Source organism: Pyxicephalus adspersus, chromosome 1 (genome assembly GCF_032062135.1).
Source record: "Pyxicephalus adspersus chromosome 1, UCB_Pads_2.0, whole genome shotgun sequence".
Classification (NCBI taxonomy): Eukaryota; Metazoa; Chordata; class Amphibia; order Anura; family Pyxicephalidae; genus Pyxicephalus; species Pyxicephalus adspersus.
Window position 1 is genome coordinate 65,862,553 of NC_092858.1, and position 18,164 is coordinate 65,880,716.

The following is an 18,164-nucleotide window of genomic DNA, read 5'->3' on the forward strand; positions in this document are numbered from 1 at the left end:
TCATTATATCAGATGGTTTATTTGATATTTCATACATAAATTTACACTCAATGAAATATAAAAAATAAGGAATATGACTTTAAAAAAGGATGATAATGACAAGAGAGATCCTGATTTTTGAAGGTCTTGTGTTGACAGAAAACACCATCAGTATCTGCCCTAGCTGATGGTTGATAAGGGTGGAAAAGGGTTTTGTTTGCTGACCACAAGCTTCTGATGCTGATGAGATATATAACCTTTAATGTGTCCCTTATAAAAAAAAAAAAAATAGAAAATATTAGAAAAGGTTTGAGTATAATTCAAATGTTTTCAAGTCATCAGTTTCTAAAAAACAGTTAAGTAACCAAGCGAGTGAATTATGTTACCAATTGTTTATATCTTCGTGGACTTGAGAACTGATAAATTAGGCATGAATCAAAGACAACAATAACAGCTTCAAAACAATATTCAAAACAATGGATTTTGTAATCATAGTAATGTGAGTAATTTTATGCAGGGATTTTTTACACATTAAATAGTGATTATGAATGAATCAAATTTTACCATGTAAATCAGATTGGCTACAATACAATTCACTTCATCTATGTCCACATCTTCAACCTGCATGAATTTTAGGGCGACCAAAAATGCATCGAGTGACAGCTGATGTGTTCGAAGCAGAAGATACCTGGAAATGAAAAAGTACATAGTGCTGAATTCCTTCTTCCTATCAGAGGCTGTTGACACATATTCAGTTTTAGGCATTCTTTCTGCTTAGATCTGCTTCTCAATGGCCACTCCCATTGTAGCCCACATTACTTTTAGGGGGCGATAAGCAGCTGGAGAAATTGTAATATAATAATACTATCAAATTATTCTAGTTTCGATTGTCAGAATTGCATTATTGTGACCTTTATTCACCACTTTTAGAAACCTGTTTATGCTCTAATAAAAGCATAGCACATAACAAAACACACACATATATATATATATATATATATATATATATATTATAAAGGGGTTATACAGATGTTCACATTGGCCCATTATCTGAGAAACATCTTCAATGCTATCAACACCAAAGACAGGTGGTTGTCTTGGTAGAAGCAGGGTTTTGCTTTCTCACTGCCTCCAGAATGAAGAACAGTGAGCAGAACAGATGCAGCATTAACAAACTGCACTACAAATCCCCTGAGACTAGCAATTACAGTGCTGTGGCTTGAATGTCACACTAAAGATACCCAGTCATGTGTAGAGGCACAGAAGTGTTTAGACACTTACATTTCAGGCTATGCACAGGCTTGGAAACAGATGCAATTATTGTATACATGTAGTCAGTCTGCAAAAATGTACCAACACAGCCTTGAATATTTTAGGAAGAACTCCAAATAAAACATATCTGGAATTGTCTACAAGTCACTGTGTAATAAATACAGAACATGTATAACATTTTTAAAAGGATGCTTGCTTGTCATGCATTAACAATAATCACTTGATAGGTGGATCACTATGGAAAGCAAGGAGTAACAAGTAGAAGAAAATATTTCCACATGCATATTGCAGGTTTAAACTTACACTTTTTTAAAAAGATTTCGGAATGTAATAATCTTCAGTTTTTCCAGAATCAAGAAGATACCACAGCGAATGAAGAAGGTCTCATGTTTTGATAATGCCTCAGTCAGCAGCAGAAGATTACCTTCACTGGGAATGTATTAAACAGGTAAGATTATGTCTAAGCAGGACCCTAGAACTAAACCTCTATCTTCCCCTTGTAGAAAGTGTCCTAGCTTTAATTGCCTAATGCTTTCCCAAATGCTGCACCAGGCTCCTGGAATATAACTGGACTGAACTTAACCGGACCGGAATAACCTAAATTGTCTTTGTGCTACTCATAGCAGCCAACAAGACCAAGTCCTAACTTTCCAACCAATAGTGCAAAAACATTATCTGCTGTCAGAGTGGTTAATATGGGTGACAGATTATTTTCATTTCAAACATAATATCAAAATTTCTTTCAAGTCTAAACCAGTGAAGGTCACCTTGGTAAATATGGGGGGCCTTAAGTTTGTCCTCCACATATTTAGAGGACTGCATAATAACACCACACAGCTTTATGTTCAGTGTTGTGCTGTTCATTGTTATTGGCACCCCAGTAGACCATACAGTAGCCACCATTGCATATCTGTGAGTCTGTTGAGGTGTCCTGGCCTAAGTGGACTCCTGTGACTCAGAGATAAGGTTAGGATATCAAAGTCTAAAGTCAGCTATTTACAATAAACTTGGCACCCATGAAAAAGTGTCCAGCACATCAAAGGCCGCTTGAAAACAATGTTTTCTTTCCCCGGTGCCCATAAGTGGACCTAGTTTCAGGGTCTAAATAATATGTAAAAAAATATTGACTTGCAACTGATAAAAAGTTTTTTCAGTGTTTATAAATAGAAAATATAAATAGTAGTATACCTGACAGCCTTTGTAACTTCAGCAAATTGCATCAAATCATACTTTTTAAGAAGTTGTAAAGTTGGCATGTGACCCTAGAGATTGAGGGAAGAAGAGATAATAAACTATTGTTTATAACCATTATTGTATATGGTTTATTTTGCAAACACATGATGGTTCTGATACACTAAACTTCATTTCAAAAATTCACCCACCCCTTCTACCTCTTGGGCAGCCTATCATAGTGATAAGGCAAATAGAGATGTGTAGGGGTGGGGCTACTTGATAAGCTCCAACAACAACACCAAGTAATAGAACCTTGCCTTTCAGAATGGTTTGGAATACAGATTTTATGAGAACGTTTTGGAGGCTACTTCAGGTATCCGGAGAAATATTTTCTTGTTTCCATTTTACCAACGGAATATCTTTTAGATATTTTTGTTTTTGAGCACTAAATTTAAACCTTAATGGAAGTTTTGAACATTTAAATGTGACCTTCAATGTAATTTTTTTGATAGTTCACATTTACCGAATTTACATTTTGTATGTACTCTGTGCCTAAAGGTGGTTACACTCAACTATTCAAACACCAAGGTAAGTAATCAGCCCTCCAACATGTTCATGTGACTGGAACTACCCAATGCAAATTTTCTTACAATACCTTTATGAAATGGAACTGATATTCAATAAAGTTGCTTCATTAAACTTCCAAAAGTATTGATTATTTGGATAATGGAGTGTTCAAATTTACGCTTGGTATATATTAGAACCAAAAACAATTTTTTACATGTGCCTTAACTGCATTGTTGTAGAACTTTTGTTTACATCAGTCATACAGAACTCACCAAGAGCATTTTTACAGGTAAAAGGTAGATGAGAATCATTCTTTTATTCTTCTGACATGTGCGGAGACAGTTCTTAAAGGCAAACGACAGACATTCTTCCGCTAAAGAGACAAAAAAAAGTTTAAAGTTCACTACTCAGGGCCATGAATAACTGATCATCTAAGGCAGTGTTCCCCAACCTTTTGGGGCTCATGTCATGATGCCAGGACCCGCCTACCTAGGATCAAACCTGGGATGGTAGAGTGGGCGGGCTATGTCTAAAGATACAACCCGCCCTGAGGCTACAATGTCTCTGCAAAACATGGTCCGCAGTCTCTCTAGTGGCCCATAGACTGGAGTTGGGGACCCCTGATCTAAGGAAACCCAAAAGTAAAATAAATTTACCTTATATGTTTTAATATCTTAACACTAATAATATCAGTATTCGACATTGTAATCAATATACACAAAGCTTGAATTCAAACTATTATTCAAAATATTTTAAGCTAAATAAAGTAAGGAAATGTCAGCAGGACTATTGGGCACAATTTAGTTGTGCAGATTTAAATTAAAAGATTGAAAAATGTCAAATAAGCCTACAAAATTATTCATTTTAAGGGTGCTGCTTAGGCATAATTACCATTTCTAGATGTTGCATAGTAAATATTTTCTTTTACAGTTCTATTCTACTTTAATCATCACTAATATTTCCAGATGACTAATATTTTAACAGTGCTAAAAATACCTAGTACAAAAAGATGGAAATGAGGTTTAAAAACTATATTCAGTGATGCTTGTGTCATGTACCTTTTTTAAAATCGCTGTCAAACATGGCCTTTCGACCAACATAGTATTTGTAAGTCACCCTCTGAGACATTGCATATTCATCCTTGAAGTTGGAACTGTCAATGGCTCTGATTAAGGGTTTACATAGGTGAAGTTTGCTAATCTGTAAGTGAAAAACATATAGGATTAGAAAATCATAAGTAGTACTTATAGAGAGGTATTGTCACTGCAGTAAAATAGAGTACAGGAGTGTGCATTGGTACAATGGCAATGAGGGGTGAAGTGCTGAAGCACCAACAAGCACAAAAGGTGGTGCATTAGGAAGTTAACAGAGGGCATGTGGCAGAGGTGGTGAGAGCAGGGGGAGAGTGGAGTTTAGGTGGAGGAGGATGGTAGTCAGCAGCGGTGGTGGAAGCACATCATTTGTGGAATAAAGATGCAGTGGTGAAGAGGTTTCAGGCATAGTGGTGAGAAGGGGAGTTCAGTAAAAATGGTGATACAAGGGAGGGGGTAGTGTTACTGCAGTGGGTGGTCTCAGGCACACTGACAAGCAATGCTTTTGCAAAAGCTGTCAGCTGTAACTCCAGATACAGTCCTTTTGGCCAGCAGCAGTGGTCATTTAGGTAGTGTGAGCTGCCAGGCTGAAGCCAGCAGCAAAAGTCTAGGGGATATACAAAGAGGCTGACACATCACCTTCTCCCTAGTGCAACCTGTAGAGGCCACAGATACGTTCACCTCTTTGTTTGCTACAAAACTCTTACTTGTAAATGTAAAGTTTTTTGGGCAACTCAGTGGCATAACAAAAGTTCACAGCAACAATTTGATGGAAACAGCACAACATATTAACAGTGCATATTGCTGTAAGAAAAACATTATGTGACAGAAACCAAAAGATTGTCAATAAAACTAACATATTGGGCCTAGAGCTCTCCAAGACTGGAATAGATAGACTATCATGGGAAAGCCTGGGTGACACAGCAAACCTGGAATCAATCTACTTCAATATTGAAAACATTTCACCCAATAGTAAGTGAATTTTAGGAAATCCATTACAGGTTTGCTAGATCACCCAGACTCCCCCATGATAGTCTTTCTCTTGTCTTGGGGAGAAACCTTTCAATGCATTAGCCATTTTCTAGAAGTCAGTCATTATTATTTTTTAGTTATGACAACTTTATTATAGTGATATAGTGAGGGTCTTTTGCTGTGTTTTGAAATATGTTATTTATATATATATATATATATATATATATATATATACACATATATATTTATTTATATATTAGTATGAACATGCAATACTTTTTACAATTCCATTTTTTACTTATGATTTTGGCAAAAGATAAAAAGCATGACTTGTCACAGAAATAAGAAATACATAGAAAAGAGGCATTTAGATTACATAAATATTGAAACACAAAAGGAGAACACTGGAAAAAGGTAAAAACACCTCACCTTAAAGTAAATCTTAAAAAGTTGATTGACGAGAAACAACATTCCCCATTTTTTTGAGTCATCAAATGATGCACGGCTGTAATTTAAAACAAACAAAATGAATTCATGCTGAAAAAAAAAATAATAATGCTAATAACATGACATCTCAATTTATGGAGAAGAATAAGGTAAAATACTCACGTGTCACTAGCACATACTCTGAAGCAACTCATCAGAAGTTCAGCAGCTTTTTCTAACATATCACCAATTTTGCCTTTTCCTTTCTTAACCAGTTGCTGGTCAGCCTAAATAAATATATGGAACACAATTTATAGCAGTGATTATGATGTTTGTTACACAATTGCCGCTTAAAGCTGTACAGATTTTGGTTTCAACAAGCAAGTCAAGTCTATCTACAAACTAGATCTTCTTGAAGTACTTTCACTAAAATAGAATAATGGCCAGTATCAGTACAAACATCTGACACAACAAATTTATATTTAGGAGGGAACAACATTGTTCACAACAAACAATAGTCTGTCAAGACATGCAGGTAATCCACCTGGTAACCTCCATACAGCAGCATGTGTGAACAGGCTTAAATAATGCTCTTTAGAAAATGATGATCTGTTCCACCTGGAAATTAGATATATTCTGACAGATAATACTGTAAGAATTTTCTATAACAAGACCTGTTTTGTGGAAGAATATTCAGAAACCAATCTTTAGAAAGGAATCAATATTTGCTCCCAAATCTCAGGATATAAAAACCCCACTGCTCTAAATGACCCCTTCAATCTTTATACAACAAACACTGTTTTTGTAAACAGACACAAAAGGATGATATGTTCTTTTAAATAATAGATTAAAAAGGATCTAAACATTTCAACTGCCTCTGTACACTGAGCAGTTTTGGAATACAGACAGCAAAAGTTGACTTACACGATTAGCAAAATTCCGCAAATCCAAAGTAATAGCGTACATAACAGGCAAGGCCCTAAAAAAATAAAAAATAAAAAAAAACTTCACATACCTATTGTAAGACAATATATCTGAAACTGCTGTACAAAACATTTAGCCTGGATGCATGTGGAGGCTGTAGCAAATAGATTTATTATAAAAATTCAGCCACACATGTACGGAAAACCTTGCAAATGATACATTTAGACAAAAACTGCAAGCCAGACAGTTCTTTACCACAGAAGGAACAGACAATTTCTTCAGGAATGAAAAAAAACAAAAAAACAATTACCTGTTTACAATTTTTTGTTCAATATACACTGATCTGCGCATGAACAGCTAAGTGTATAATCCTGGTGTAGATCCGTTGTGAAACTGGAATCATCACCTGCTCCTCTTCACTATTCATTATATTCACTGAGCGGTATGCACAGCTCAGTGTAAATTGAATAAAAGATTAAAAACATACAGATAAGTTTGGTTTATTGCACATGGGACATTGCCTGACTCTTCTGCAATAAAGGAGCAGACTGCTAACATTGTTTTTATTTTTTAAGTTTGGTTTTGCTTTAAGTACACCCTCAGCAAAGTTTCTCAGTTACAACAAAAAATGTGAAGTCTTGCAGTCAATAATTTTTTTTCCATGAAGGTCACTTCCACAAAGAGATCAGAAAGGTAAAAATAATGGTATTATTTACCAGTTTTCTTCCTTATGTCCCTGGAATATTCTCAGAAAGGATGTAAAGTATGTTAAGGCAAACATAACTGGATTGCATTTGAAAAGGTACAAATTTGTCAATGAAATTCATTTCCAAAACAATTACTTGTAGGTATATGGAGACAATTTTTTTGCAAACTACAGTAAAAACAATCTAGTCTGCAAGGAAATATATATAAATTTACAGATATGTACTCAAAAACATACATTTAATGATTTTATTTTGATTACATGGTATATAGATGTCACATTAAAAGGATATTGTACAACCACTGTTTGACATTTGTAAGCTTCAACAAAATCATGGTTGGAGACAGCATACGTGCACCTAATTGTAAAGAAAAATAATAGGTTATTTGCTTAGGCAGTTGTACATGAATTCTACATGTAGACTAACAAACAAAGTCCTGTCACAGTCTGCCCTAGTTTTCCCAGTACCCTGCAAAATGATCCTTTCATTCTGAATTCCTTCAATCTGAAATAAATAGCAGAGCATTTCGGGCACTTCTGGGTCTACAGTCTCATAGCTGTATATATGCAGAATGAGATTTAAGGCACTGCTACCTGTGACTGCTTGTCATTCAAGGTTTGAAGTGAGATTCGGTGATACCACTGTTGTGCTGCTGTTTTCCTTGGTGGAGGTTCTGCCCTTAAGAAGAACCTCTACTAAGATGGATGCAGGGAGACAACAGTCAAAAGTGATGACAAATCATTTGCCTTCTGTCTGTCTTATTGGCATACTTTCCAGATTGTAGCTCTTCTTGAAGGCTCTCATTTCTGTCCATTAAGCCTTCAGCCTGCATGTGAGCACCATGTCTGAACTGACAAATCAGTACTTCCCCAGAAATAGCCAAAGAATATTAAAACTGCTTGCTTTAGCTAACATATGTGGGACAGGAAGAAGTACTGCTTTGCCTGGTGCTTGACCATGAGATGGCAAATTCCAACCAATTGCTATGTTCCCAACATGGGACTAGACTGTGAGGAGCTCCAAAGTGACAAGTGATGTGAATTTGCAATTTGTTTGCACCATGTAATCCAAATTAAATTTTTTATGAGGATACTGTACAGTGTTTCTGGAAGGATGCATTGTGTACATACATTCTCCTTAATAGGAACCACAGTCTAAGAACTTGACTACACTTACAAAAGCAGCCTTCATATCATCTGGTAACAAGTGCAATTGTATAGCTTGGTCAAATAAAAAGTGTTAGTTCAAATTTTGGGAACAAAACAAAGTCAGTACCTTAGGTGAGCTGCGAACATCTCATCATATGGAGGTTCCAGCATCTGCTGACACTTTTCCTCTGGAGAAGACAACTAAAATATATAAAACGTTATGTATAACTGCTGCTTTCGAAAATAACATACACATGTGCAAATGAAGAGTTCATGTATTTAGTTGTATATTTTCAAAGGGTTTAGGAGAGCATCAGAACAAAAAATCCCTAAAATACACGTAATAATAATAAATAAAGTACTTTTCTCGTCTGTAATTAAATTGACAATGGTAATTTGCTAATGCTATTTTCAATAGGCTTGTAATACTAGTTTATTATCTAATCTCATGAAGCTATAAGCTTAAACTGCACTAGGACCAGGAAAACTAAATACAGTAAGTAGCTATCTGTCCACATAGTTCAGTGTTAAATTAAAATTCTAAAGTAGAACTGAAGCCTAGATTTGGAAAAACTTTACTGGGGAGTGGTTGCTTAACTAGCATATGACATCAGCATTTGACATCCCTCCTGTTTAGGGGATCAGCAATGGTAGAAAAAACCATCATGGCCTGCAGGAATAGTCTAAACTTCAGACTTCTATTTCTGCATTCCATCACCTGCAATCAAGTTAAATGTTAGTTTACATTTTGTGTGCTTGTCATTATTCATGGACACTACTGTACATTGAGAAGTTTAAAATACATGCATAAAACAATCAGTTTTATTGTGGTCAATCTGAATTAATTTTTATCTGAACAGCAAATCAAGCAATAGAAATGGTTAAATAACTAAGAATTATGCAAGATCAGGATAATTTTGCATAAGACATAAATCCACAAGGGCATTAAATGCCTGCATTGTGCAAATCTGTGGCTGGCCCAAGCTATTATTCACCTCCCTGTGTAAATACTCTTCTCAAGTGCATAGATTTGCCCCAATCATAAAAGCTACAATCCTGATGGTACAGAACAACACAATGCACTGACGTGGAAAAAATTCAGCTTGACCAAAAACTTTTTTGCCAAGCATTTCTTTTTGGCGTTTGTATGAACTTAGCAGGAATATGTCTGTGAAGGTTCTTATTATTCAGTTTTTTTTATAGCTAGTAGTAGTCACTTTCAACTGGACTTGTTCTATTTCTAGCTATCTTCAATGGTTTTATTGTTGTATTCTTTCATGTGAAGAGATTCAGCTAGTACATGCGGAGGTTAATTTTTCTTCCTCCGTGTACCTCACCACTTGTAGTAAACTCTCAAACGAAATCATCTGTATTGTATATTCCTTGCAAAGAAGTGTGTGCCAAGGGTAAAGGGCTGCTCTTACCTGTAAGCGTGGATTTGCAATGTGTGGATGTCTGAATGAAACCAGGTCAGCACAGGTGAAGCCATTTTTCATTTCAATAGCCTCTAAAACCTATATTAAAACAAGCCAAAATTAACTACAAGCAATGTTGTTCAGTTGTAAATGTTTAATATATACACACACTGTTGCAGACAAATAACATGACTACAAGCAACTTTTTTACATTTCTGATTGTGCTTAAGGAACATAGGGTTCCAATGGAGGGGGTCATAGTTGCTTAGTGTAAGTTAGAAATTGTGATTTTTTTTTGTACTAATGAACAGGTACTCACAATATTTAGTGGCAAAAACAAATTATATATGTGTGTGTGTGTGTGTGTTAGGTACATAAATATTTGGACCTCTTTTTTCTACTTTTGGTTCTGTACATTACCACAATTAAACAATTCAGATACAGTTGAACTGCAGACAAAAACAATCCGTGAAATTGCCACAATATTAGGAGTGGCAAAATCTACACTTTGGTACATCATGAAAAAGAAACAAAGCAGTGATCTCAGCAACGCCAAAAGACCTGGACGTCCACGGTAGACAACAGTGGTGGATGTTCGCAGAATCATTTCCATGGTGAAGAGAAACCCCTTCACAACAGCCAACCAAGTGAACAACACTCTCCAGGAAGTAGGCGTATCGATATCCAAGTCTACCATAAACAGAAGACTGCATGAAAGTAAATACAGAGGGTGCACTGCAAGGTGCAAGACACTCATAACCCTCAAGAATAGAAAGGTTAGATTGGACTTTGCTCAAAAACATCTAAAAAAGCCAGCACAGTTCTTGAAAAACATTCTCTGGACAGATGAAACCAAGATCAACCTTTACCAGAATGATGGCAAGAAAAAAGTATGGAGAAGGCGTGGAACAGCTCATGATCCAAAGCATACCACATCATCTGTAAACATGGCGGAGGCAGTGTGATGGCTTGGGCTTGCATGGCTGCCAGTGGCATTGGGACACTAGTGTTTATCCATGATGTGACACAGGACAGAAGCAGCCGAATGAATTCTGAGGTGTTCAGAGACATAATGTCTGCTCAAACCCAGCTATATGCAGTCACATTGATTGAGAGGTGTTTCATAATACAGACAGACAATGTCCCAAAACATACAGCCAAAGCAACGCAGGAGTTTAATAAAGCAAAGAAGTGGAAAATTCATGAATGGCCAAGTCAGTCACCTGATCTGAACCCAATTGAGCATGCATTTCACTTGTTAAAGACTAAACTTCAGACAGAAAGGCCCACAAACAAACAGCAACTTAAAGCCGCTGCAGTAAAGGCCTGGTAGAGCGTTAAAAAGGAGGAAACCCAGCATCTGGTGATGTCCATGAGTTCAAGACTACAGGCTGTCATTGCCAGCAAAAGGTTTTCAACCAAGTATTAGAAATGAACATTTTATTTTCAGCTTTTTAATTTGTCCAATTAGTTTTGATCCTATATATATATATATATATATATATATACATATATATATACACACACACACACACACCGGCATCAGTGAGACAAATACCCCTGATGGGTGTTGCAGCCCGAGTGCAAGCTGTGATGCTGGTGGGAGCAGGACTGGTTGAAACTGCAACACATTTTACCTGGTGTATGTGAATACCAGGCTCAATCATGGAATAGCTACTTGGGTGGCAGGACTTTATTTACTTACCTGTGGGACTTAAAGCTGATGTAAGCTATATTTGTTCTGCAGAAGTAAGCCTTTTTTGTGTTTTGTTATGATGAAAAGAAGCTACTAAATGTGTACCCATGTCAGAATAAATGGAATGTTCGGAAGCACTACAATGTCTTGTGATGAGCTAATCCTCCTAACTTCACCATATTAAAAGGAGAGAATCTGCCATTTAACAAACATTCTCTGGCGGAGAATCAATCACTTTTATTTGAAACACGCCAAAGAAAGTTTAGTAACTGTTTATTTAAAGAGATCAATGATATTCCACAGTTTTAAAAAAAAAATGTAAATGGTATTAATACTGCTTTAAAAATAAAATTGTTGTAATATATATATATATATATACTGGCTTTTCAAATAAATTCTAACAAACAAATGATACTTTATACATAGGCCCAATTTACCTAAAGTGGAAATGAAGTTTGTGACTAGGCAGGGTTTTATTGCAGAAAGGGACAAGTGATGTCTGCACTAAAACACACTCACCTGCCTACTTGCACTCATCATCTGTTAAAAAACACTGACCTGCATATGTAAAACTCAGCTTTGTTAGCCAGGGCACCCAGCACATCCTGGCTTCCCCTTCAGCTGCTGGGACTTAATGAATTCCCACCAGTCTGTGCAAGAGTTACATCATCCTGGCCTAGCCAATCAAGATGAACATAGACCAAAGCAAGGAAGAGAAGAAGGGAGAATTTGGCAGCGCCCACGATGGATTGGGGCCAGGTGAGTATAAAGAGGGTTTAATTCTCCTTAAAACCTGCAATTTTCCAAGGATAACAATGCTAAAAAGAAAACCCCAAATAGAATAAAATAGCAGGTTACCGGTTTACGGAAGTTTGATAAATTGATATATATATACCCTGTTTCCCCGATTATAAGGCACTGTCTTATAGTTTTTGAAATGCCAAAATATGCCCCCATTGATTGTCCCCTTCTGTTCACTTACCGGTAATTAAGTGTAGGGATCTCCGTTAGGGCAGGAATCAGCAGCTTGCTTCCTGGTGCAGAATGCCGGCTTTTTACTTTCAGTTTGGCTCTGCACTGCAGCCAGGAGCAGACACGTACTGCAGCCAGCATCAAGGAGACACACACAGGATCGGATCTCAGAGCATGTCTTATTCACGGGTGAGTGTCTTATTTTAATTATTTTTTCAAAAATGGGGGGTGGCTTATTTAATGGGGATGTCTTAAAATCGGGGAAACACGGTATATATTTATATCAGAAGCATACAAATGCCAAAAAAGTTCTTGAATGTTTTACAATACCTGTTGTAAATACTGATTAATAGTAATGTGTGCCATCTGTCCTCATAAATATTGGAGGTCCTGTTGGAAAATTAAGCAACATAAACAAATAAATACACAAAAGCAATAAAGTGTTTTAAAGCCTCTCATAAATCAGAATTTTACCCTATAAGTCTAATTTTATTCCCACCTTCAATGTTTCATTTCCTTGTTCTTCAAAAGGAACTGAAGTCTGTGGGACTTAACTCCAGCGATGAGATGTCAGTGAGCTCCCTCAATGCCAGCTTTGCTCAGTCTTTTTTGGGGGTTGGCATCTTTGGCCATATTCATAGGATGATATAGGCCTGTTAGTGTACACAGGAGTTCATTTGTTGATTGTACACTGAGCATGGCAAGCCTCTATATAATCTTTATAAACTGACTAGCAGGAAGCTACAAAGCTTTAAATAACGAAAATGATATTCTCTGCAGTGAGCCCTAAGAAACACAACACATTCTTAGCTGCTACATAAATATCTATTGCCAAAAATGTATAAATGACAAAAAACAGCCCAAGCTTAAAGTGTTTTATAGGGATCTCTCTTATAAAGTCCCAACCGGCAGTTTTTTTTGTTTTACCAACAGAAGAAACTATTACATCTCTCCTGCCAGGAATTCTTCTGTCCACCGGTAACTGTTTTGTGTACAATGAACAGTGCATGCACAGTACTCTGCAGAAATTAAGTTGCTTCTCTGCACACATGTGGAAGCGACATTAACCACACCTGACCAGTGAAGATGATAGAGAACTTGAAACCCAGGAGAAAGTTTGTATGATCAGACTAGTCATTATTGCAGGAAGTTACAAGCACTGTCCCTTCTACAATAATGTATCTTACCTTCCTGATCGCTCTGGCTTCTGGCTAAAAGGCTGAGCTGCACATGCACAGCATGTGAAACCTGGCAATCCTAGTCTCCCTTAAATGTGCCAGGATGAATTAATTAGGTCATCCTGGCATGGTCAATTCCAGATGGCCAAAGATAGTCTGCAGGAGGAAGAAGAGAAGGATGGTGACTGGGTCCCAGATTTGAATCTCGTCCAGTACACTATCTGCATGGAGTTTGTAGGTTCTCCCCGTGTCTGTGTGGGTTTCCTCTGGGTACTCCGGTTACCTCCCACATTCCAAAAACATGCAGTTAATTGGCTTCCCCCCAAAATTGACCCTAATGACATATGACTATATTTGGGGCATTATATTGTGAGCCCCTTAGAGGGACAGTTAGTGACATGACTGTGGACTTTGTACAGTGCTGCATAATATGTTGGCGCTATATAAATACTGTCAAGTAATAATAATAATACTGTGAGCCTGCAGTCCTGGATATAGTGTTAGCCAGAATCCATCAATATATTGTGTGATGTTGGGTGGGTGGCAGCCCCTGTACAGTGACCCAATTTTTCAGTAACCAACCAAACACAGCCGGGTGATTACTGAAAAGTGCTGGGTGGTGCGCCCCGATAAAAAAATCTGGAGAGAACCCTGCATAAGTAATAGAAGGAGTCAAATAACACAGTTAATGACCTAGAGTGCAACTATATATAACAAATATACAACTACACAATACAGTGTGTTCTATTACATTTCAGCCATTGTTGTCACTGCACATAATGCACACAGGTGTATATACTCAGTCTATGTAACACACTCAGCCCTGCACACATTTCTATAGACAGCTCGGGCATTATCCTTGTTTCTACAAGCAAATAAACTGTCAATGCTTCCACAAAAATCAAGATATATACACGAGAACCAAACTCACCATACAGGTCCGCGCATGCGCCAGATTATCACCGGCGCGAGCTGATGACGTAACGGCGACCAGTAAAGCAGCTGAGAGAGCGGCGCATGTGCTGTGCAGTCTGTGGTATTATTGTTTGGTGCAGACGCGAGACTTGGTGGGCGCATGCGTGATTCTGCATGGTGAGTTCCCGGCTTGTAGCCGGTGATCGGTGTCAGTGTTGCTGTCCGGAAGAGAAATGAGGTTGCTCGGCAGTGACGGCAGGCCGGGGGCAGCAGGGCAGTGTTGTGGTGATGAGTGTGCTTGTGTTTTAGGCCCGAGCTCTGTGATGAGGATAACATCCCCAGCATTAACCCTGCACAGCTGGGCCCTCCTGGGGTCACACAGGGCAGCTGCACACCTCCCATCACTGTGATGGACATACCAGATCATATAACATGCCCCATTTCCCTATTCATTGCTATAGAGCATTCCCAGCCATGCCTCTATCAGATCTGTATTACTGACCACTAGAACAAGAATCTCACCAACCATTGGAAGAATAATAGAAACTTCCCAATGGGGTGCTATATAAATACTGAATAATAATGGGGACACTTGTTCCTTTAGAGAGATTTAATGTCACTTCCTGCTGTGTCTTCTCAACAGGAAATGAAAGACAATGGCTCTGATCCTTTATCTACTGGTTATGTCACATTAAGATTGGAGTGTGATCCCATTCCAGGGAATTCCTTCTATACCTGTTCTATTCACCCCATTGTCCACAACATCACCCATGAACACGTCATGTGACCGGTAAATCCCCTCCCCCCTTTGGGTTTTCTCGTGACCATTGGGACAGATCATGAGCCAACATCTCATGTTGTCACCAGGACAGGAGATCAGGAGAAGTGTTTTTGGGGCAGTGGCAGCTCTGTAAGAGGGGATTTTCTTTTGTTTACCTGTTGTGTTTATAGGACAGGAAGTGAAATGAAAACAGGTAAACAATACTGATGCTGATTCTATACAGTCTATATCCCAAAAACATGCAGTGAGGTGAATTGGCTTCCCCCACAATTGACCTTGGACTGTAATAATGACAGATGACTATGATAGGGATATTAGATTGTGAGCACCTCCAAGGTACAGTTAGTGACATGACTATGGTCTTTGTACAGCTCTGTGTAATATGTTGCCGCTATATACTGTATATTAATATATGCCATAAAATATTAAATAAATATCTCTTACCAGCACCCAGGAACTGAATGGCCTGTGTGCATGAATTGTCCGCTGTCATAGGTGCCCAGCTGGATTAGTGATAAATTGTTTGAGAGATTTAATTTCACTTCTTGACCCCTATACCCAGCAGAAAGTGATATCTGTGCACATGTACACCATTGGGCACATGTGACATTGGGCTGCATTGCACACTGTAACCTAACACAAGAACAAAGCAGTTTGCCTTTTGTCCTATGGCTTCATCAGTGCTCTGATGCCTTGTAATGTATCGTCACAACCTGCAGCCCATAGAAAAAAGGAAAGAACTCAAGCCCTGTAATGCATTTTAGCAAAGCAGTGCAGCCTCTGTTCTCAGTGCACACAAGTGTAGGTGCGTCATACACTTGCACTCTCTGGGAATTTATCCTTGGACAGTTGTTGCTGAAACAAGTGTCCCCATTAGAAGATTTCTCCCCCCATCTAAATAAGATGACTTCTCTTGGAGGGGATAGACGTAAAAAAAACCTCACTGGGGTTTCAGCACTTTCCCGTGTGCAGGTAGTCCCTGGGTTTAGGACATCCGACATACGGACAACTCCTAGATACGAACAGGACTTCCCTGCTGCTCGTGTGCAGGACCGAAGTTTGATGGGGTTGCAGTTTGCATGACTTGCAGAAGAAGGCTTTTGCTAATCACAGCTGAAGTTTTGGGTGATCTTAAGAGCTGAGCTGTTCTGCAACCTCTTGTAACTCTTTAAGGACCAAGACAAACTCAGCAGTTGTTTTTTTGCATATCAAAGCACAGCTTGCTCTAGAAGTTAATAATTCTCCAGGCTCCAAAAAGTTTTTTTTTTGCTTTGTTTGTGATTATCTCACAGTGAGGATTTTATACAGTAACTGACACCATGCTGCCTAATAATATGTGGAGAAAAACATCTGTCCTAATTGCATTTATTAAAATAATTTACATGTTCCCACTTACATACAAATTCAACTTAAGAACAAACCTACAGTATGTAACCCGGGGACTACCTGTGTACAAAACATAAGGGTTTCTGCTTTAGATATGCTTTCAATTATGCTTTTTGTTCTTGGACATAATATTTCCACATTTTTTTAACTTTTCAGTTAACAGTTCTCTGAATAGAACAAAATATCCTCCTTTTATTCTGCTGCAGTGGCCACATAAAAATTTGTACTTCCCAATACCTTTTGCCCCAGTAATCCCCCAGTGGGGACACACAATGACGGTTTGGTATTTGCACAGAAAAGCACCCGGTTGAAATTTATTCAGCATTTTGTTTACTTTTATTATTGAGTTTGTTGTGAATAATTCACATTGTTTGGTGTTGATGACTTATTACACTAAAAATGCTAAACTTTACATTGATTGTCATTGTATGTTTCTTCTCTGTAGACACCAAATGAGCTGTTAATGATAATCTCCTGCTTAAGGACACCTACTTGAAATTCTTTTCTTGGTGCTTTGTTGCACTGCATTGCCATGGAACCAGAAACTCAGAGGAAAGCCAACTTTTCAGCACTTGCCCACACCAATGGACTCACTAAGTCTTCAGCACTGGCCTCAAAACCTACGGCATCAAAAAAGCTCATTATCAAAAATTTTAAAGGTACGTTTCTAAAAGACTTGTGTGTTGCTAAGTTGTATTGTAGAGCAGTGGTCCCCAACCTTTTGGAGCTCACGGACCACTAAATGCATGGACTCCTGACGTATGTCACTCAATGGGGAAGAAACTTCCCCCAGAGTGACGTCATGATGCCATCAGGTTGTGTCTCTGGACCGCCCTGGTACAGTATTCCATGCCAATATGTCATTTTCAGCCCTCGCCTTGTTGATTGACAGCCTCTTCCATCATAACCTTGCTTTCAAAACCCAGCTGATCGTGTTGCATATCAATTAGTTATAGGCACCCATACCCACCATTATGGAGGGCACATGGGGTCATGTGGTCATATTTTAGTGGATCAATTATCAAGTTCACAAATACATTTTAATTTTACTAACCCATCATCAGATGGAGTATTTTTGGAGAACAACATTTCATTGTATTTGTTAGCTTCCCATGGGAACTGGTTTTTAACATGCAGCATGCAAGCCCCAGCTCAAAATAAACTAATGCTGGCCATATGGATGCAGTTATTTGGTAAAAATAATATTTTTAAAAAAATCAAATGGGCGGTTTGAATAATAATTGTTTGTGGCCAAGAAGTAGAAAAAGTTTTCTACATAATATTCTACCCAGAAAAATTAAGGTAGCCCTGTTGCATCCTCACAAAATTTTAAAGAATGATATATGCAATAGAAAACACTAAACAGGCAGGTCCAAGCATCACTGCCTTCAAGTGCTAATGGCTCCAGCAAAACCTTCACCCCATACTTCCAGGTTTTCCGGGTACCCATGACCCCTTTGCACTTGGTCCCCTACCTTACTCATGTATATTGTAGTATTATCGGGGGAAATAGAATGGACCTTCCTTTTGAAAGCATTACTCTCAATATGAATCGAACCTCC

The 18,164-nt window shown here is 38.0% G+C and overlaps 2 protein-coding genes across 9 annotated transcripts in view; one reads left to right on the top strand and one right to left on the bottom strand.

Moving 5' to 3' along the window:
- PCID2 (PCI domain containing 2) lies at positions 1-14,535 on the bottom strand. Of its 4 annotated transcripts, none has more exons than XM_072412542.1 (15): positions 14,452-14,534; positions 12,673-12,732; positions 9,684-9,773; positions 8,387-8,460; positions 7,401-7,468; positions 7,121-7,160; positions 6,405-6,459; positions 5,664-5,767; positions 5,484-5,559; positions 4,050-4,191; positions 3,264-3,364; positions 2,440-2,513; positions 1,555-1,680; positions 544-667; positions 1-249 (listed from the first exon to the last, which is right to left on the bottom strand). In XM_072412542.1, the coding sequence occupies exons 2-15, from the start codon at positions 12,706-12,708 to the stop codon at positions 160-162; spliced, it is 1,200 nt and encodes a 399-aa protein (XP_072268643.1). In that variant the 5' UTR covers positions 12,709-12,732; positions 14,452-14,534; the 3' UTR covers positions 1-159. The 4 variants fall into 4 exon arrangements, with proteins under 4 accessions (XP_072268643.1, XP_072268651.1, XP_072268668.1 ...); XM_072412550.1 differs by lacking the exon at positions 14,452-14,534 and adding an exon at positions 12,842-13,201; XM_072412567.1 differs by lacking the exon at positions 1,555-1,680 and having other exon boundaries at positions 14,452-14,535.
- Positions 14,506-18,164, top strand: part of LOC140331436 (cullin-4A-like) — a 20,007-nt gene continuing 16,348 nt past the window's right edge. Inside the window, exons 1-2 of one of the 5 annotated variants that reach the window (XM_072412474.1) lie at positions 14,506-14,612; positions 17,048-17,261. In XM_072412474.1, the coding sequence (XP_072268575.1) occupies positions 17,135-17,261 (127 nt within the window). In that variant the 5' untranslated portion in view covers positions 14,506-14,612; positions 17,048-17,134. Of the gene's footprint in view, positions 14,613-14,634; positions 14,721-14,742; positions 15,226-15,258; positions 17,262-18,164 lie in introns of those variants that run through there. The other 4 variants (XM_072412491.1, XM_072412506.1, XM_072412499.1 and 1 more) reach the window with 4 other exon arrangements.